Below are 21,114 nucleotides of genomic sequence, written 5' to 3'. Positions count from 1 at the left end.
TAATCAGTGACATAGTAGACCCATTTCAGGGAAGACCAATCAAGAAAAGCCACTATTTAATGGACCTACGCCTGAAATAAGGTATTACAGAAATCACAATAAAGGTATAGTTAGAGAAGAGATCATTCAGCTGGAAATTGAAAGTGAATGACTATGGCAACTTGTACTGAACATCAGGAAGCTATGAATGTAGCACAGGGCCTACCACATTTGTTGGATGGATAATTCAGTTTCCTTTGGGGACAATACCACAAACATGAACAGCAGGATAGTCATGCCTTCCAATGACAGTGAGCATTTAAGAAAATGCATATGCTCATTTTATAAACCTAGTACACAGGAATGTGTCCTTTTACTTCTTTGGGTTGTTTGGAAGAAACCCCTTTGTGTGGTCTTTATTTTAAAGAATGCAGTGGATAATTTAGTGCCTGCAGCAGTGATATTGCAAATTGTAGTAAATCAAATTCATGTCACTTAGAATGCTCTTGAGAAAAGTTAATCAGGGAAAAATATAAAGTTTTCTTCCCATTATAGTAAAAAAAAATTCATATTGTGCTTTATATGCTACTTAACAGGAAAAAGGGCAGTTGTTTACACTGAAGAGTAGTAAAAGGTGTCTTTTACCTTGTTAAATTAAAGGTATTTGACCAAATTACCAAGTGTTCCCCTTTCTAAGACAAAATAGAGAATCTTCAATTTGAATGTGTTCAGTTTTCATCTTAAGAATCATCTTCTGGAAGCTCTGAGTGTACTTTACATTACACAGAACACCACTGTAACTTTTCTCTTGAATTGAAATCAAGTGCTGCTATCTGCTGATTGGAAATTAAAAGTGCATTTACTATATCTCAAAAACACCCGTTAGTAACTCAATCCCTGTAGAAAACAGATTCCAAGGCAAGAATATTTTTTGTTTTGCCTACTGTAGTAAGACATAATAACCTTCCATGGTTTGGGACTTATGTGATTTTTCATTATAGAAATTATTATGCAATTGAATATTATTTATGAAAATATCCAAGTATCTATGAGCCTCCAAATTTTCTCACCGAAAATGGAACCAATCAACTGAGTGGCTGTTAAATGATTTGGAGAAAGAGAAATTTAATTCCATGGCCTGGAAATCCACCCTTTTGTCTTTTTAGTCCCAGGGCCTTTCTTAACACCTGGTATACAGTAGGCACTCAAAGTTATATTTCAATAAACAATCATCAGTTAAATAGACTTTAATTTTTTTTAAAGGGTCTAGGTGCCTCAAACAACAATGAATAATATATAATAGAGGAGAACAGTAGAGATTTCAATCAAACAAAAGAAAATGGAGTAAGTGAAGAGATAAAACTCATTAGAATAAAAAATAAGTTTGGGGGTGCTAAAACAGCCATTGGTAAATCTATGGACTGGGTTTCACATGGACAGACTAAAAGCACAACAAATCATAAAGACTTGTACAATCTAGCATGATGGGACTTTTAAATTTACCTTTTTTTTTTTTTTTTTTACCATTTTGCATCTGGAGCCTCACCCTCAGTTGAGTCAAGTATTGAGAAGGCTACTATTAATGACCCTTAATTCAGACTTTTGCTTTATACTACAGACACTGCAAACCATATGATACTGCTTAAATAATTACAGTTGAACACTGAACATAGCTCTTGGCAGAAATACTCTTTTCTAGATAATTGCCCAAGAAACATGTTGGAGAAGTATACACTGGATATGAGGGAATCTGGAATCTGCAAAAGTCAGTTACCAGTTATTATTCCCCTCTTGGGAGTTCACTCACTCACTGCTCCTCCTGTACCCGCTGCTTCCTTCCCCTGCCGCCTGCTGGTCTTTGAGGTTGGCTACCACTGAAACTGCTCCCCTAGCACTGGCCCTGCTGTAGTCAGATGTAGGATCGGCCTCTACTTGGAGTTTGGCCAACCTCATTCCTAGTACCATAATTTTAGGTTTCCTATCACATGCCAGCCCTTCCCATCTCACTTCATCCCTATAGTCAGAAAGAACAGGGAGCTTGGCACTGTGTGACAGCCTGCAGCTGCAGTGATGGCACCCTCCAGGCAGAGAGAGCTCACTCGGCCTGGGGCAACAGCACATCTCGTTTTGATGTTGAGGCAGGCAGAAGGGTGGCAAGACAACCGGGGGCATGCTGAAGTCATAATCCTTGACCGGTTCAGTCTGCATCTTAGAGAGAAGTACGACCTGCAGTGGCTTGGAAAGAATTCTAGACACAACTTACCCAATTATATTTTCACAATTGTTTGATTCTATTTCCAAACTCCTAAAAAGCCAGTGCACTTACTATTTTGGCTTTTTAATTTAAAATAGACTCAAATGTAAGCATGTTGATGCTTTGGCTGTTTTGAAACATTCTTTTGAAGACAGTATGTCCAGGAGCTAATTTAGGCACAAGTTGTTTCTATAGGTTTACCCTTGTATATATTCACTCTTGCATAATTATACTACTGTAGAAAGAACTCCAAGATAAGTTCCCAAGAATAATATATCAAGCCATGCTATAAAACTAACATGAGAAAGAAACTACCACTGCTTAATGGATGCAGGGTTTCCTTTTGGGGTGATGAGAATGTTTTAGAATTAGATAGAGGTAGTGGTTGCACAGCCTTGTGAATGTATTGAGTGCCAATGACCTGCACTGAAGGTGTTAGTTTTAGGTTGTATGAATTTCACCTCTATAAGAAAAAGAGTAAAAAAAAAAAAAAAGGGAGGGGGGAGAAAAAAAATCTCTGCCACCAATGAGCACTAAAACCCAGAAACTCAAATTTTCTGCAACATATGCCAACACCAGTACTGATGTCATTTCTGATTCAGGATATTGACCTTGCAACCATGATGCCCTCTCTGAAAGCAAGGTAGATATGCTCCAGGTCATGCCAGCAATATGTGAAACGTCACAGAACATCATCTTCATGTTGCAGATGTTTCTGTCAACACACAAGTTACTGTCTGTATTCTAGCAGCATGAATACAAAGATGAACTTTACAAATGGCATCACCTCCTTGCGTTAACCAGGACTTCTACTAGTTACATGTTCTGCTGGGTAAGATCCTTAAAACTCAAATTTCACCGGAGTTAACTAATGAGATTTGGATCTCAAGATCATGGGTACACCCACCAAGTACTCTGGATATTAGAAATGGATCCCTTCTAGCCCGTCTTAATATTCTTAGAATCAGATTACCAGATCTGGCTCCCCACTCATACTGCAACTCATTTAGTCTCTTCAGTGAGTCTTTTTGGATACTGATAGCAGTTTATCCCACAGTCTCTAAACCTTTGCTGTTGGAAGTGTGGTCCATGGACCAGCAGCATCAATATCACCTGGAGACTTGTTAGAAATGAAAAATCTCAAACCCCACTTCAAAGTTGCTGAATCACAGTCTGTGTTTTATCAAAATCCCAGGTGACTCTTGTGCACATTAATTTTTGAGAAGCATTGCTTCCTAGGACCTATCTATACTTTCCATTTGTTAACTCAGTCTTTGTGAAAACATTCTGACCCAACGGCAAAAATCAAGGTCAGCTGCGCACCACAGAATAAAATTGCCACAGAATTGCCTGATGATTCCCAATTGGTGATTGTTCCTATTACTTGCTTTTGTTGGTAATTGAAGGTTGCTTTTGAGATGAAAGGGAGATTTTTCTCCAAAACGAAGTGAATTTGCTACTCCAGAGTGAGAAAGGCTAGGCTTTAGCAAACAAATACGCTTGTCAAAAACGCCAGGCCCTCTTATAGACTTTATGTTTGTCCAAACACAGAGACGTTGGATGTTTCTTTTCCTCCATGTTTCAAAGTATTGGATCAGAGTTGGGAGGAATCCCCATGCCAGAGCTTTTACCGAGCAAATAGTGAAGCTCTGGACACAGTACCAATTGCATTTTCCATGGCAGGGCTAGCACGGTCTCAATTCAGCAGACAATTCCAGGATATGCCTTACACCTGGCTACCACCATCCAAGGTTTATTGTAACATCCAACAGTGACCTGTATAGTGAGGGAAGCAATCGTAACTACGACTAACCTCTACTTCAAAATAACAAAATAATATTGAACTTTCTGTCTCCAGTGAGGTAATCACATGGTTTTTATCCTTTAATTTGTAGTATAAATGACACAGGTTTTTCAGATGTTGAAACATCTTTGGATTCCTAGGAGGTGCCCCACTTGGTTCATGGTATATATAATTTTGTATACACTATTGTATCACTTTAACCATATTTTACTGAAAAAATTTTCCTCTATGTTCATGAGTAAGATTAGTGTATACATTAATTTTTCATGCTATGCATGACCAGGTTCAGCTTTGAGATTTTATAAACTCTATGAAATGGATTAGGTGGCTTGCTTTCTTTTCTATTCTCTGAAAGTTTCTTTAATATAAGAATTATCAGGTTCTTGATATTTTGATAAAACTCACCTTGTAAACCTTGTCTTTTGGCGAGGTGCGGTTAGGATTACTAATTCCATTTCCTTGGTAGTTACTGGTTGATTTAAATTGCCAAAATCTCTTAGATGAATCATTTTTCTTCTACACTCAAACTTTTTGTCATAAAGTTAATGGTATTCTTAACAATCATTTTTCATCTCTTATTTGTAGTTAGATCTTCTTGTTTTTATGTAAATAGTATTCATTTGGGCCTTTTTCCCCCCCTCTTTAGTCCTTGCTAGTAGTTTCTCTGGACGTATCTCTTTTGATCAGCCTACAGAGGCTCCCTTGAGGTACAGCCTTCAGCTATTTGCTGTCACAAATAGGAAGGCTTCACCTACCAGAACAATGTTTGTGTATTTATTTCTTTATATTTAGCTTTATACTAAAGCTATTAAACCCATAACTTTAGTAGTGCAGTTTTGCTACTCCTTTACCTTCTCCTTTTCTTCTGTATTTTCTCCTTTTGCCAAATTTCTTGTGTCGATTACTACCTATAGTTTTATTGTACAGATTCTTTTATGTGTGAGGTATCATTTTGAGAAAGGGCACCTGTTAAATTCTTTATTCATTATGCATTTACAGAATACACAGTTATAAGTACCTAGTATGTACTGGGCAGCATTGGAAATACTGGGAGTAAACAAGGAAAAGAAATAGTTCATATCAAATCAGATGATTTTTATACTGTAATATAGTAAAATAAATGACATTCCGTTTCTCTCTCCAATTCTATTTCAGTTATGTAACCAGATGGGCTTTTTAAAACTTTTTGGACAAATAATTAGATATTTTTGTATAGTACTGTAATTCCGTAACTATTTTGAATCCCATAATGGAGAACATGAAAGTATAAACCCATGGCAAGAATACTATGGCCCTTTATATTTGAGTTAGACTTTAAAATGTCCTGGCCTCATAAACGGTTTCTTTGAGGAAATTTTCACCTTTTTAAATTTATTATAAACAGATGTCAACACTTCCATTCGAGACTAGAAAATTTCCGACAGTATCCTATGTGACAACTGCAGGAAGTGTACTTCTTGACTTTCAAAAAGTGACCTCCTAAGTGAATGTAACAGTCAAATGGAAGTTTCTTGGGTTTATCTTCCTGGAATGAAAATTGTATACTTTTGCTCAAAAATCTCTAATAGAGTAAAAGACAGCTGTCACCATTCCCCAGTAAACATAACAGCTTTTGCAAGATGAGAAAAAAGGCCTAAAGTTTTGCAGGAAAAACTGGCAATCTGGTACCAGAATAAAGAAACCTAGAAACGCATTCCAAGCTCCACTAAAATGCAAACTCACTGCTGAAAAACTTTTAGAAATTACAGTTGGACTGTGTATAACTATGTAAAATATTGGCCCCAGGGAGGAAGGAGTATTAAGATTAATGATAATAATATACACCTATACTGTGTTTCCTAAGTGACAAGCACTGTTCTTATGTATGTAAACAAGTTAATTTCATGTTATAAATTAAAAACAAAACAAAACAAAACTGACAATCTTGTCTTTTCCTGTTAAAATCCTATGGTTAGCAATTGCTGAAGAAATGTGAAGGCTCCAGAAAAAAGTGTGCAGTATGTCTAATTCTTTCCAAACATGTAAACAGAACAAAAGGGCAGTAATTTCAAAATGCCAGAACTAGGCAAACCAGTGGTGTGTTTTTTTTAACATGGATAAAATCCTTCACACCTCATTATAGAATTTGTTTTAAGCACTGAGCTTGCCTGTAAGAAAATTAACCACTGGGGCCAGAAGTTAATCACATGTGATGAAAAGTTCCCTCAGGAAAAGCCAAGATTGCAAACGAGCTAACTCAACCCTGATTACCCATCTGTTAAAAGTTTGCATTTATGACACAGCAGTTGAAGACATAACTGAAACTGGTTGGCTGATTTTTGGCTTCCTCTCTGATTAGCCATTCACAGGCCACAAAGGGACAGTAACTAGTAGTTTGTTTCCTGTTATTTACCTGCGGAGTTTGTTGTAGAACTTGCTGGATTGGGGCACCTGGGTGGCTCAGTCTGTTAAGCGTCCGACTTTGTCTCAGGTCACGATCTCGAAGTTTTGAGTTCGAGCCCCACGTCAGGCCCTGACAGCTCAGAGCCTGGAGCCTGCTGTGGATTCTGTGTCTCCCTCTCTCTCTGCCCCCCCCCTGCTCACGCTCTGTGTCTCAAAAATAAATAAACATTAAACAAATTAAAAAAGAAAAGAACTTGCTGGATTTAACAACAAAGGGAAGTTGTGGTCATATCCCATTATTCAGGAATAAGATAGGAATCTGTCTTTGACTAGATTTAGTTCTGAATTTTCAACTGGTACAGGGGGTAATACTGGTTAAATTAAGACCTTTCCTACAGTTACTTACATTGTGAAAACTTATTCAAAGGGCACATTAATATAACCTTTCAAAAATCACACAACGGAAGATCTTCACTAATGTAGTCAGTCTTCTGTGGATGTTTGGACAGTGAAAATCTAGGATAACTCAAACCACACAAACTTCCACCTTTTGCTTTCTCCATTAGAATATACACATTGGAGATCAAGTTCCAAAAATCTCCTCTACTGAAGATAGTGAGACTTGGGTGTAAGCCACCTAGCCACATTTTGAACGCTTATAGAACGTCAACACCTGATGATGGAAGAGATTCTAATTTAAAAAGTATATCTTGAAAACCTAAATTGACCCAATTAATTTTCAAAATAAGAGTTAATTCATGTTTTCAGTTTATTGTCACACACAAAACATTTTATAAAACAATATGGTAGACTTCCACTTAAACATCTTCATGTAAAAACTTCAGTGCAAGAAAGTGATCACTATTAAGTATGAAGACATCTAAAGCCAGCCAGTAATTTAAGTATAGGGAGGATATTTTTGCGATTCTTCCTAAAAAATGTTGGCACATTCATTAAATGCCCAGATTATAAAAATCACTTAGTATCCACTGCTTATCCTTCAGTATATTTTTATAGCTACATGGCATCACATTAAATGCTGGTGGACGAAACAGCCTAAGAATCTAAAAACTTTTCAAGGAGCACAATGATTTGAAACCATTGAGGCGAATGCTAGCCCCCAAATATTTTTGTATGTAATCTTTTGTCCATTACCACATAACAAGGTAAAAAAGTTGTTATACCTTAAAAAGAAGCTAAAGGAAAACATTTCACTTTTCCTTTAATTTTGGGTGGGGGGAGAGAAAGTGTTTTATAAGTAAAACATCAAGTTTATGTCAGTTGTACAAATGTCTTATTTAGGAAAGAGTATTTTGATTCAAAGAATTCTAAAATATTTCATCATTACAAAAAAGGTGTAATTTAAAGCTAAAAAGTTATACCACTTTTAACTAATATAAGTCATCCACTAGCATATCCTATTACTTTTCACAAAATCCATAATTAAGGAACAATAGATTAGGTAAAAGATCTCTTTTTCCAACATTTGGTCGAATTAGCTAAGAACCCCTGGGCAAACCACACACCGCAAGTCTCAGGACTATCACCTCTCAAGTGAGGATCCTGGACTAACTGCCCTATTACATCCCTTCCAGTTTACAAATGTGTATAGAATTGTTAAACTAATTTAATCCTTTTGAAAGTGAGGTGTTTCGACCCAATGTAAGTTCCCCACGTTTAAGTAGTAAAGCTGTTCTTTAAACATTTAAAATCTTACCTTAAATTTATTTTCACTATATTTCCCTGTCACCTTACATGATGAGGTATGACTCACAAGGTCCTCTAACTTCATGGTCTCCCAGACTTGGCGGCTGACAGTGATCAGTGGGTAGAGCTCAGGCCCTGCCTCCCATTCTGTGCAACTTTGGCCCACCCTCTGAGTCTCCAATCAAGGATGATACCACCAGCTCTGTAACTGTTTTAAGGCCCAACAGAGTTATCATAATCTAGCAAAGTACTGGTAAACTACAAATTACCATATGAATGCAAAGAATTGTTACTAAGCCCTAGCTGAAGTTTTCCTGACAACAGAATCTAAACATTTCTTATAAAATATATGTTCTTTGTCAATACTTGTCCATTTATGGTTCTGATCCTTTGGTTACTTGACTGTTCTCACACAATTTGTCTCCAGCTTTTAATTATGCTTTTAATTGCACCAGGCCTGAGAGTGCTGGTCTTTTCCTGGAGTCTAGAAGTCTGACCTTTCAGTAAGTGAGAATCAAAACCTAAAGATCTCTGTTACTTTAGGAAATGTGGTATGGTCACTCACTTTAAAAGAGTGGTTTCCTAACTGGGTGAGGCATCAGACTCATCTGGGAAGCGTTTTAAAGATTGAGATTCCTGGGCTCCAGCCACAGACAGTCTGATTCTGTATGTCTGGAGTAGAACCCAGAAAAGTTCTCTGTCTCAAAAGTTCCCCCAGATAATCACGATAATCTATAGTTCAATTTTGGGGACTCACTGCTTTGCCCTCAATTTCTTTTCTAGAATTTTAGCAGCTGCTACTTTGTTTTTAGTATAAAAATTTCCCCCTGCATTAATCACAAGAAGCACATTCAGGGGAGACTGCCTACAATCTTGGCTTAGCTTCACAGGGAACTTATTACAATCCCCTGCAATGAAACTAAAAAATGATAAATCACCTTCAGAGTGAAGACAGTGCAGGTAGAGGCTGAAAGGTGGCTGCTGGTTCACTAACACGGCAACTGTTTTCTGCTTCACTTAGAGTCAGTCACTGGTACATCTGAAGACTGTCTTATTACAGCTGTTATTACACACTAATGAAGGATGGCACAACTCCAAAAAACAGAAGGATGGCTAACTAGCTCATCAGTATTATGAAGAAAATGTTTCTAGCAGACATGAACGAAAAGTTCTTTGAAACACACACACACACACACACACACACACACACACACACAGCTTTCCGTAGAAACCCAAAGACTTCCGTGCTTCTGAAGTCTACCATAAAGAGAAAAGTTGACCAAAACTACAGGTGTTTAAAAATATGCTCAATTAACTGTGAAAATATAAGTGTAAAATAGGTACGATTTCATCCTTTAGTAGCCTTGACGGACATAAATGGAATTCACTTTCCATCTATTCTACCCAAATAGTTAATTCTGAAAATAACACATGACGTATTTGGTATAATGTGGTTCTGAACATCATCCCTTCCAAATTTAATACAGAAGCCACATTTGGATTTTCCAGGTGTCCCGAACGGATCTAGGCACTGCGAAATGTTGTCATGTCTTTTGGTTCTCTGCTAGGGACGCACCAGTCATCAGCCTCGTGGTTGGTGTTGTAGTGCTTCCAGGCAGCTTTGTTATACACCGGGAGTCTTTCTATCGAGTCTGTTGACAGAGCCTGAAAGAAAGAGCAAGACTTAAAAAGTCTGGCGCTTTGTTTTTAGAATCCACTATTTGAGAAAATATACAATGGCAAAAAGGTCATTACGAATTAAACAGTACTTTATTGGATTCGTATTTTACTAATCATTAATAGCATGTACGTACATTATGAAACAGTGTACATATTTGAAACGCGTTATTTACTAAGTCTATTGCGCTGCTGGGTGTGCATATTGCTTTACTGTTTTGTTTGCAGTAATTGTCCAGCCAGCCTGGAAGCTGCTGGATTGAAATTTTACACAGGGAAAGGAGATGCCTCTTATAAAAACACGACCCAGACCTTGGTTAACTGAAAAAATCAGTTAAGTGTAAAAGCATAAAAATTGACATATGTACCTTAACATATAATTATACAATCATTTAATGAACTCTATTTCAATTATTTGTTAGAAGAAATACTATTTTTTTCAGCAGCCATCCTAAAAAGCCATCCTCGATAAATACAAAACTATGTCTAAGGCGTCTTGGCTTTTGCTTGAAAAATTCTTGGCCTTGGGTTTGATCCTGTGTTTCTTCTCCTACCATTAAAGCCACCAATTTGTTATGGCATATGGGATTTCTGCATTGTGCATAATTCCATGTTTCCAACATACCATCACCATTAATTCACTGTTCTATTTCAGTTTCCTGTAAATCAGTGGAATCTGAGATAGACTATGTTTTTCCTCATCTTCTTCAAGTTAAGATATTTTAGCAGGAATTCAACGTTAAGCCAGAGGTATTAAGATGCAGCAAATATTGAACAGGAAATCTCTTTCCGATAATGGTAAGGAAGGTCTTTGACACTGATCTTAATGATTTTATAAGATTCCTGTCTTCTATTTTTTTCCAAAGTGGAATTAAAAACCTTTCACCTATACATTCTCTTTAAATATGCCAGAACTGCCAGAACCCCTTATTCTTCTGTAGGCTAGATCAAAAATGTTACATTTGCTAATAAAAATGTTACCTTCATGTCGCCCTTTTAAAGTTACTCACAATTGAGCTGGTTTGAAAAAAAAATTATTATCTTGGAAGAATTTAACCTTTTCAGATAAATTTAGTTTTTCCAATATACAGTCTTCAGCATTTCCTATAAAATAGGTGCCATCTAGTGGCCAGACCAAGAAATTTGAGTCACTATATGAGGTACCCGTGGGCTGATGGGGCTCAGTACTCTCTAACCCTGTAAAATATGCTGATCTTTGCATAAACACATGGAACATCACAGGCCAGTAAGCTAACTGCTTGTGCTCCCACAAGGTGAGCTATATGCTTACCAAGAATCACCTGTGCTTGTTCCCAAATCTGTTAGGCACTTCTATCATTGTAATTACATAATGTAATCAAGTACTAAACAAGTACTGCTTAAACAAAATGCAAAATAAGGGTTGGGGCAGGTTCTTTGAAAACTAAGATGAATGCTTTGGAAAGACTTATGAAGGAAAGTCACATAAAAATTGCCATCAAATCCGAGTCAGAAGACATCTGTAAGGGACTACATATAAATAAGAAAGAATTATGCACTTGATTGTTTCTTTGTTTAAAGAAATCAAAACAATGCATTATAAGTATAGCTTCTGCAAGAAAGACTACTGAAACTTGAATCTGCAGACTCCTATTCAAAGAAAAGACCATGGCAGTACATCAAAAAAAGATTGGTGGATCAATGTCCATTCATGTGTTTTATATTAAAATTAAACTTCTATGATATATAACTTTTTATGATTCCCCACTTCATTTTTTTAATATGAAATTTATTGTCAAATTGATTTCCATACAACACCCAGCGCTCATCCCAACAGGTGCCCTCCTCAATGCCCATTATCCACTTTCCCCTCCCTCCCACCCCCCATCAACCCTCAGTTTATTCTCAGTTTTTAAGAGTCTCTTATGGTTTGGCTCTCTCCCTCTCTAACTTTTTTTTTCCTCCTTCCCCTCCCCCATGGCCTTCTGTTAAGTTTCTCAGGATCCACATAAGACTGAAAACATATGGTATCTGTCTTTCTCTGTATGACTTATTTCACTTAGCATAACACTCTCCAGTTCCATCCACGTTGCTACAAAAGACCAGATTTCATTCTTTTTTCATTGCCAAGTCATATTCCATTGTGTATATAAACCACAATTTCTTTATCCATTCATCAGCTGATGGACATTTAGGCTGTTTCCATAATTTGGTTATTGTTGAAAGTGCTGCTATAAACATTGGGGTACAAGTGCCTCTATGCATCCGCACTCCTGTATCCCTTGGGTAGATTCCTAGCAGTGCTGTTGCTGGGTCATAGAGTAGATCTATTTTTAATTTTTTGAGGAACCTGCACACTGTTTTCCAGAGTGGCTGCATCAGTTTGCATTCCCACCAACAGTGCAAGAGGGTTCCCGTTTCTCCACATCCTCTCCAGCATCTATAGTCTCCTGATTTGTTCATTTTAGCCACTCTGACTAGCATGAGGTGGTATATGATTCCCCACTTCAACCTGACTTTTTTTCTAACAACCATAGTTCTGATCATTTCAGATTAGAGTGTGTCTTTTCCCATAGTCAAAGAGATCATTTGTGAATATAGATGAGATCCTACATAAAAACCACATTCTTATATTTTAATAGCAATGAGGTAAAAGAAAATTTCATTAAAGCTACATATTGGCATCTTTTCTCATAACCAAAAGAAGTATTATTAAATCAAAAAGACTATGTTATTACCTTAATGTAGATAACTGCATCTGTCCCATAACCCTCTAGAGAATATAGCTTTAGGTCTCCTTGGAAGTACTGGGCATAAAGACGTGATATGGGCAATCCATAACCAAAACCAGCCTGTTTGATGAGAAAAATGAAATTCTATTCAGAAAGCCACACAGTAAAATACTTTTCTAGTTAAAATAAATGCTTCTGAGTATCCCATGGCTATCAGAGCCTGCATGTAAGAGATCATTAATACCTAACTACTAATACTGATCAGACGGAAGCCTAGTTGGGTACTACATTAGATGACTCCCCGCTGGTCATTTAAAACTCATTCTTTTTTCTGTAGAATGACTCCTGTAGATCTAGAACAGCACATTGCTTTTCTTCGCTGCCATGCTCTACAGTATCCCGGTATTGCTTTCGGCAATATCACATAAAACATGTTCTTTCTCTTAGGAGCAAGAGTAGAAAAAGCTTTGTTGCAGCCTCAGAGATACATACATCTTTTGACTTCATACCATGAATTTCCAGCCTGTGTTCTGAACCTGGATAGATCAATAATAGGTCCACTTTCCTACGCACTGACAAGTCACTTCCCCGCTTAAAAACCTACAAAGCACATCACCGCTAACACCACGCCCTACCCACCCGCCATCCCCAACCCACTGCCTTGAGATAAAATTCAAGCTTCTAAAAAGAGCTTTCAAGACCTGATCAGACCAGGTCTCTGCCTCCCACCTTCCAGTCCAGCTGAACCAAATCTCCTGCTCTTAAGTTCCTCAAACAAATGTTAGTTTTCACTTCTGTGTCTTTGTCCATCCTGTTCCCAGTATCTGGAATGGCCTTCTTTACCTGAATAAATCCTACAGATTCTTTAATGCAAAGCAAAACATTTGGACAAATGTAAAAACAGTTTTTATCACCAAGTCAGATGTTCGATGATATTCCATGTTAACACTTCAGTTAAGAGTTTACGTGGATTTGGGAATCAGAATGCTATTAACAAATGCAGGCTCTGGCTTTACCTAACTCGACCATTTATTACTTGACTTTTCCAACCAGAGTTTCTGTTTATCCCTCCAAATCAACAACCCATTCTCCACATTACTCCTTGCCCCGGGAGGATTATATCAGTGGATCCCCCTGCCCTCTGCTTCCAGTGGGTCCAGCCAATAGGGAAGTCTGTAGGAGTTCAGGGGGAGTCAAGTCAGGATATTTATTCCTCTGCTTTCTTCCTGCTGAGTTGCTTCCCTTGGGGCTGGACCACTGAGTGTAAGCAGCTGCTCTGTTACTGTCTCTTCTTCTGGGTTCTGCCAACTTCTCCTTCTCCCTTCGATTCAGGGTGGGAACAGCTCTATGCTGCCAGCCCTGGATCGCTATACTACCCCTGCCCATAGCTCTGTAATTTGTTTGTCAATATGCCTTCCTTGCATTATAATTTGAATGAGCTATTTCGTTCCTTGGTTGGGACCCTGACTGATGCATTAAATGGTCCCAGAAATAGCCTCTAGGAAACTGCACAAGCCATGTGGCTCAGGATCCCGTGGTACCTGATCTACTTGATCACCTGCCTCTACCTCAACCACACACAGGGACTCACAGGGCTTCCCCTATAAACAGTTAACAGGGAAAGAGAACACCATGGGCCTGGTGCACCCACGACCTACATGTTTGCCAGCACCAGCCAAAGTGGACTGCCCTTTCGCTACGACCCTTCTCAGAGGCAGGCCTGAAAGGTGGGCGTGAAGTGAATCCTACCAGCAGGCAGAGCTGGGAGTTCTGCAACTACAGGGACTCACAGGCAGTGGCAAGGAAGCTGGCTGGCCGGTCAGGGACTTAGAACAAAACTGGGTAACTAATGAGAAGAAGGTCTGGAAGAGAGAAATGTGGATGGTTGTCTCTGAACGGGCTTCCACTGTGAAGATATTCTGTCCATGCAGATGCCCACCAGGTGTCCACATGGAGGAAGCACTCAGTAACCAGGTAGACGAGATGGTCACACCCGTGGATGTCAAGCAGCACTTCTCCAGCTGTCCCAGTGCTGACTTACTGGGTTTACTTACAAAGTGGCTGTGACACAAGGAGGGAAGCTCTGTAAGAGCCTAATGGTGGTCTTAGCCTTGGTAAGTCTATGTCGATGTACAGAGAAGCCTGTGCCACGCCACACCTCGTTTTCTTAAAAATTCATGTAAGTGTTGCATCCTAAATAACAAACACTTATACTGCATTTACTACATGCCAGGCACCATTAAAAGTAATTCTACATATATTAACTCAATCCTCACAATAACTTGATTTTTTTTTTTAATTTTTTTTTTCAACGTTTATTTATTTTTGGGACAGAGAGAGACAGAGCATGAACGGGGGAGGGGCAGAGAGAGAGGGAGACACAGAATCGGAAACAGGCTCCAGGCTCTGAGCCATCAGCCCAGAGCCTGACGCGGGGCTCGAACTCACGGACCGCGAGATCGTGACCTGGCTGAAGTTGGACGCTTAACCGACTGCGCCACCCAGGCGCCCCCTTGATTTTTAAAGTTAGGAAAACTACAGCATTAAAAGTTCAATAATTTTCTCAAAGCTATACAGCCAGGATAGAGTGGAGTGGGGAAGGGAATCAGACAGTTTTGATCCAGAGTCTGGACTGGTATTCTATGCCACTCTTCATAAAAATTCTACAATAGTTATTACAAAGCGGTATAGCTAAGAATCTAAGAAGATGCTCCTGTTTATTATTTGACCATGTCTGCCTGTTGGCACATGATTGCACATGTATCTCAATTTGAGAAGCACATCCCTGGAGTAATCATTTTAAAAGTATGGTAAGAACATGAACTATATTACAGTTGTAATGACAGCATCTGTGCTGTGTAACAAGTAAAACTGTTAGAATAAAGTCCTTCTAGGAACTTCTTAGAAAGAACCTAAAATAGATCCATCTGGTACTGTATGTCATCATGTTACTGCATAACCCCAATGCATATGTCAGAGAAGTTTTAAAGCCCAGAAGAACAGCTCTTCCAGAGTTATAGGTCAGAGATTTGGCAAAGTGCTTTTCTAGGGGTTAGAGGACAAGGATGGAACCAGTTCAAAAGCCGATCACATTATATCTGAAAATAGGTAGCTGAGATCAATAAAAACTACCATCACAACAAAAATAATTTGAGCCTTTTCCAGGCTGGTGATTAGATGATCAGCCTCTAGTCTTTTTTTTGAGTCTAGAATATGAGTTCTTTCTAATTATCAGTACTTGAGGAAAAAGAAATCAACACTGAAGATTAAATCAGTGTTGGCCAAATGCTAGTAAAACTGGTAATTTAGTCTTCACATTAGACATGGTGTATCAAAACATGGTTAACCACATGAACACTACTGACAGATCACTATCAAGTGAGGCAACGAGAACTGTAAAACAATACTTAGTCTTGTGCTCTTTTCTCTTAAAAAAATTTTTTTTGGGGCACCTGGGTGGCTCAGTTGGCTGAGCGTCCAATCAGCTCAGGTCATGATCTTGCGGTTTGTGAGTTCGAGCCCCATGTTGGGCTTGTGCTGACAGCTCAGAGCCTGAAGCCTGCTTTGGATTCTGTCTCCTCCTCTCTCTGCCCCCCCATGCTCATGCTCTGTCTCTCTCTGTCTCTCAATAATAAATAAACATTAAAAAAAATTTTTTTAATAAATAAAAAATTAAAAAATTTTTTTAATGTTTTAAAATTTACTTTTGAGAGAAAGAGACACAGAGTGAGCAGGGGAGGGGCAGACAGAGAGAGGGAGACACAGAATCCGAAGCAGTCTCCAGGCTCTGAGCTGTCAGCACAAGCCTGACGTCGGGCTCGAACTCACGAACTGTGAGATCATGACCTGAGCCGAAGTCAGACGCTCAACTGACCAAACCACCCAGGCGCCCCATGTCTTGTGCTCTTTTCAATCAAAAGAAGAAACCAGGGGCGCCTGGGTGGCTCAGTCGGTTGAGCGTCCGACTTCAGCTCAGGTCACGATCTCACGGTCTGTGGGTTCGAGCCCCGCGTCGGGCTCTGGGCTGACGGCCCGGAGCCGGCTTCCGATTCTGTGTCTCCCTCTCTCTCTGCCCCTCCCCCGTTCATGCTCTGTCTCTCTCTGTCTCAAAAATAAATAAATGTTAAAAAAAAATTAAAAAAAAAATTAAAAAAAAAAAAGAAGAAACCAGCCAAAGGCTGTTTAAATTTAGAGGAAAGTGTTTTTCTATTAGCTTCCTTTCTTCCTTAGGGGTACCCTACACAAGTGCTTACCTGATTTATTTGGTAATTTATTTGGTACTTATTTTATTTTTTTGGCAATTCACAAAAACACACTTCATTCTTTCTTTTCTTTTTCTTTTTTGTACTTCACTATTTCTTGATCACATACCAGGGGCACTGCTCGAGATGTCTCAACACGAGGCCGGGGTGCAGTTGAGTACATGTAGTTGAAGAGTCTGTCAATTTTCCTCAAAGGAACACCACCTCCTCGGTCACTCATCTACGGTGAGAAAGGATCATGCCCTATGACCAAGTCCCATAAACAGCAAAACACCAACACACAACTGCTGGCTAGAGAATACTGCTTTTAAAAAACGAGTACCATGCAATCCAAGTTACGAGTGTAAGCAGTTTCCTCACTGGCAGACTTCATACAGCTCCTCCAGTATGGACAATTCTAACACATAACAAACTCCATCACAATACAGAGTCAATGCTGTGGCTCTGTATATTTACTCAAGTCACACACAAACAGTACAGTGGGAACAGAATGGGGCATAAACTAAGTCTATCTTGGATGTAACAATAAATTTGTTAATCCTTTCTGGTGGGTGGTTTGACAATCAGATTCAAAATGCATGTACACTTTGACCCAACAGTGCTTTCCCTAGAAGTATGCAAAGTATGTATGAGGATATCCATCACAGCACTATGTAGAATAGCTAAAAGTGGATTACAATCTACAGTCCTCCGCTCTACCAACTGAGCTATCGAAGGCTCCGCTAAGTGGATTACAATCTTAATAGAGGACTATTTAAGTAAACTAATGCACATTCTAAAATAGAATACTATTGAGCCATTACATATAATGTAGAACTGTATATACTGACATGAAAGAGGCCCACAAGACATTGTTCAGCTGCACAGAACCCCAGACAGCTTTCTGCTGAGTTTTTAAAGTATACTGGTCTTTATATTGTTCTAATGTCATTTCTCAACTCAAATCATATGGTAGGTGGAATTTAGTAATTTATTTACAGACTATTTCATTCTGTTTCCTTCATAGTTAACATGGTCTTATTTCCTATTTATAGTTTACATTCTCATCTATTACAGTTATTTTCTTTTGTCACAAAATCTAAATTGATTTTACTATCTATGACATTATACAGTTGTCATAAACAAATATGCTTTAACATATGTGTGTATATGAATGAATGAACAAATGAATAGACAGACAGATAAATAGTGCTGAATGGTTAAAAAGTCACTAGGGCTAGGGATGTCTGGCTGGCTTAGTTGGTAAAGCATCCTGACTCTTGATCTCAGGGTGGTGAGTTGGAGCCCCATGCTGGGTGCAGAGATACTTAAAAAAAGTAAAAAAAATAAAAGTAAAGACTTGGTCACAAGTAAGTTTAAAAGCACGTTATTAAAAAAAAAGTCAACAGGCTAGACGGCTTATAGTTGAGTTTTTATATGATCTTTAAATATCTTTACAGTATGTATATATACTACTTTCATAATAAAAGTTACATAGATATTTTAATTTTTAAAATAAAAATCTGCTTTGAAATACCATTTGATGGCTTGCCTTTGATATATCTACAATTAGAAAATTACAATATAAGGCAAAAATATATAAAGACTTTAATCAGAACCTGTATGTACACATGCTTGAAATTGTTCTTGGCTTTGAATTCAAAGCCCAGTGATGAGATTTATTTTAGTAAGATTAATAAAGAGCTCTGAGTATTTTCTGAGATCCATCAATTTGTTAATTATTCATTCTTTAATGCTCTGCTGCACGTTTGCTGGTAACATGACTAAGAAGCGTGGGTGTTCCATAAATATTAACTAAATATATTAGAATAGATATTACGATTAAAAGGTAGACTTCAATAAATACTTCCTGGTTTTCCTTAACCTTTGGCCAGACAGATTATAGCAATCTTGTAGGAAACAAGAAGTGATTTCTAGCCAGAGGCCAGTATTAGAAAAGCAGAGAGCTGAGCATAAAGGACAGAGGTGACTTTGAGAAGTGTCATCTTATTAGAGGTGAAGGGGGTAAATTAAGCCATAGGAATGTAGTTAAAAACTGAGAAAGGTAACCCCTTTTTGTTTTGCAGCCAAAAACATAATAAACTGGAACCAGCAGATTTTTAAAGTGGTCAAAAGAGTTTCCAAGAGAATTGTACCAAATGATATTACACCAGAGTATTTGAGTTCTGTGGAAAAAGGGAAGGAGGGATTAATAGTAGAGAAGGACAGACGGTTGGTCAGTACATATTTGAGAATGGAAGACTGACAACAAATATATTGAGAAAGATGTGAAAATTAAAAATTTTCTGATTAAGATAATTTGAAGAAAAAAAATCTAGAATCATGGGAACAAACCTACATAAAGGAAATATCAAGAGATTATGAAAGAGATCATGGTGTAGAGTAACGTCAACAAAAAGGCTTAGAAAGAGAAGTCTGGCAATTATGTTTAAAGTTTTCTCTTTAGTGTGTGAAATCACCACTTCTCAATGTCATCTAACCAAGAGTTACTATCCCTAACTTCCTGTTTCCAATAACACTGGCCTCCCTGGGCTAATTCACGTGAATTTCAGGTCCAAGGGAAATGAACCACTACTAACTTGATGACAGCTCTAAAGGAAAGAGATTTATTAACCCTAAACTCACCCAGAGCTCCTGAAGTTTCTTACTCAAGAGCTTATCAATGTCAAGTTTGTAAAATCACCAACAGGGTATGAACCAAGACATTTACATTTTAATTTAAAAGATGTGGCTGTAACATTTATGTTATTTCTTTTTTTTTTTTTTTTTCAATTTTTTTTAACGTTTTTATTTATTTTTGAGACAGAGAGAGACAGAGCATGAACAGGGGAGGGTCAGCAAGAGGGAGACACAGAATCTGAAACAGGCTTCAGGCTCTGAGCTGTCAGCACAGAGCCCGACGCGGGGCTTGAACTCACAGACTGTGAGATCATGACCGGAGCCGAAGTCGGCCGCTTAACTGACTGAGCCACCCAGGCGCCCCGCATTTATGTTATTTCTGAATACAGCATAAACATCAAATCTGAAAGAGCAGCTCCATTCAAATGCTGGAAAAAAACAATTGTCTCACAGGATTCTTAGCAGAGAGGAAAAAAGGTGAAAAATGTCAAAAATTTGAATAAGCTAAAAGAATGAGATAAAGACCATATAGGGGCACCTGGGGGGCTCACTCAGGAACCCGCCTCTTAATTTTGGCTCAGTTCATGAGACTGAGTCACACACCGGCCTCTGCAATGATAGCGCAGAGCCTGCCTGGGATTCTCTCTCTCTCTCTCTGCCCCTCCCCTGCTCTCTCTCTCTCTCTCTCAAAATAAATAAATAAGCATTAAAAAAAAAAAAAAGACTACATAAAAACTCAACTTTAAGCCATCCTGTTGACTTTTTAATACATATCATTCAGCATTATTTTTCTCTCTACATACCTGTATAAATATGTTAAAAGCAGACCTTGAGCCTGAAAATCTAGTATTAGTGATAGGGATGAAAACTCTACTGAAGAAAATTAAAGCAAACATTTACTAGGAGTAGAGATAACAGGAGCAGGTGCAGTCATGTGACTATGCCTAATATGGGTAGAGTTTTTAGAGACCTCTAGAACAGTCTGTTCAAGACCCTTATGAGCCTTTCTTTCTTTTTTTAAAAAACAAGTTTACTGAAATAATTCACATGCCATAAAATTCACCTATGTAAAATGTAAAAGCTGAATGGTTTTTAATACAGTCACAGATATGTACAACCATCACCACAAATTTTAGATTATTTTCATTACTTCAAAAAGAAATCCTGGACTCTTTACTGATCACACTCCTAAGAAAACACTAGTCTATTTCTTGTCTTTATACATTTGCCCACTTTGGACATTTCACATATATAGAATTGTATGTGTTTTTTGTGATTGGTTTCTTTTACTTAGTGTCATCTTTCCAGTGTTGTAGCAGCCATGTTGTAGCAGATACCAATACTTCATTCCTTTTATGGCCCAATAATATTCCATTATGTGGCTATATCACATTTTGTTGATCTGTTTTTTAGTTGATGAACATCTGGGCCATTTCCAGTTTTTGGCTATTATGAATAATACTGCTATGAACCTTCTTGTATAAGTTTTAGCTTGAATATCTGTTCTCAGTCCTTTGGCGTATATACCTAGGAATGGAACTGCCAGGTCATTATAAAGCTTTCTTTACACCAAAGAGACAGATTCCCCAAACAGAGCCTGTCCACCAGCACAGGACAAATCTCTGCTAAGTGTCTAAGACCTCAGTGAATCTTGATCTATGCTGTGATGGATGACCACAAGTGAAAGAAAACAGCTACAGACCAACATGTAAAAACACA

At 38.2% G+C, this 21,114-nt stretch overlaps 1 protein-coding gene across 2 annotated transcripts in view; it reads right to left on the bottom strand.

The window, feature by feature from the left end:
* Positions 1-7,170: 7,170 nt before the first annotated feature.
* Positions 7,171-21,114, bottom strand: part of PDK1 (pyruvate dehydrogenase kinase 1) — a 34,233-nt gene continuing 20,289 nt past the window's right edge. Inside the window, exons 9-11 of one of the 2 annotated variants that reach the window (XM_045480210.1) lie at positions 16,886-16,996; positions 12,521-12,634; positions 7,171-9,791 (exon numbers count right to left, since the gene is read on the bottom strand). In XM_045480210.1, coding sequence (XP_045336166.1) covers positions 9,651-9,791; positions 12,521-12,634; positions 16,886-16,996 — 366 coding nt within the window. In that variant the 3' untranslated portion in view covers positions 7,171-9,650. The remainder of the gene's footprint in view (positions 9,792-12,520; positions 12,635-16,885; positions 16,997-21,114) is intronic. The other variant, XM_045480211.1, reaches the window with a different exon arrangement.

The sequence above is a fragment of the Leopardus geoffroyi genome, chromosome C1 (genome assembly GCF_018350155.1).
Source record: "Leopardus geoffroyi isolate Oge1 chromosome C1, O.geoffroyi_Oge1_pat1.0, whole genome shotgun sequence".
Classification (NCBI taxonomy): domain Eukaryota; kingdom Metazoa; phylum Chordata; class Mammalia; order Carnivora; family Felidae; genus Leopardus; species Leopardus geoffroyi.
Note: the sequence above shows the minus strand (reverse complement) of the source record. Positions and strands in the feature narration are given on the sequence as shown.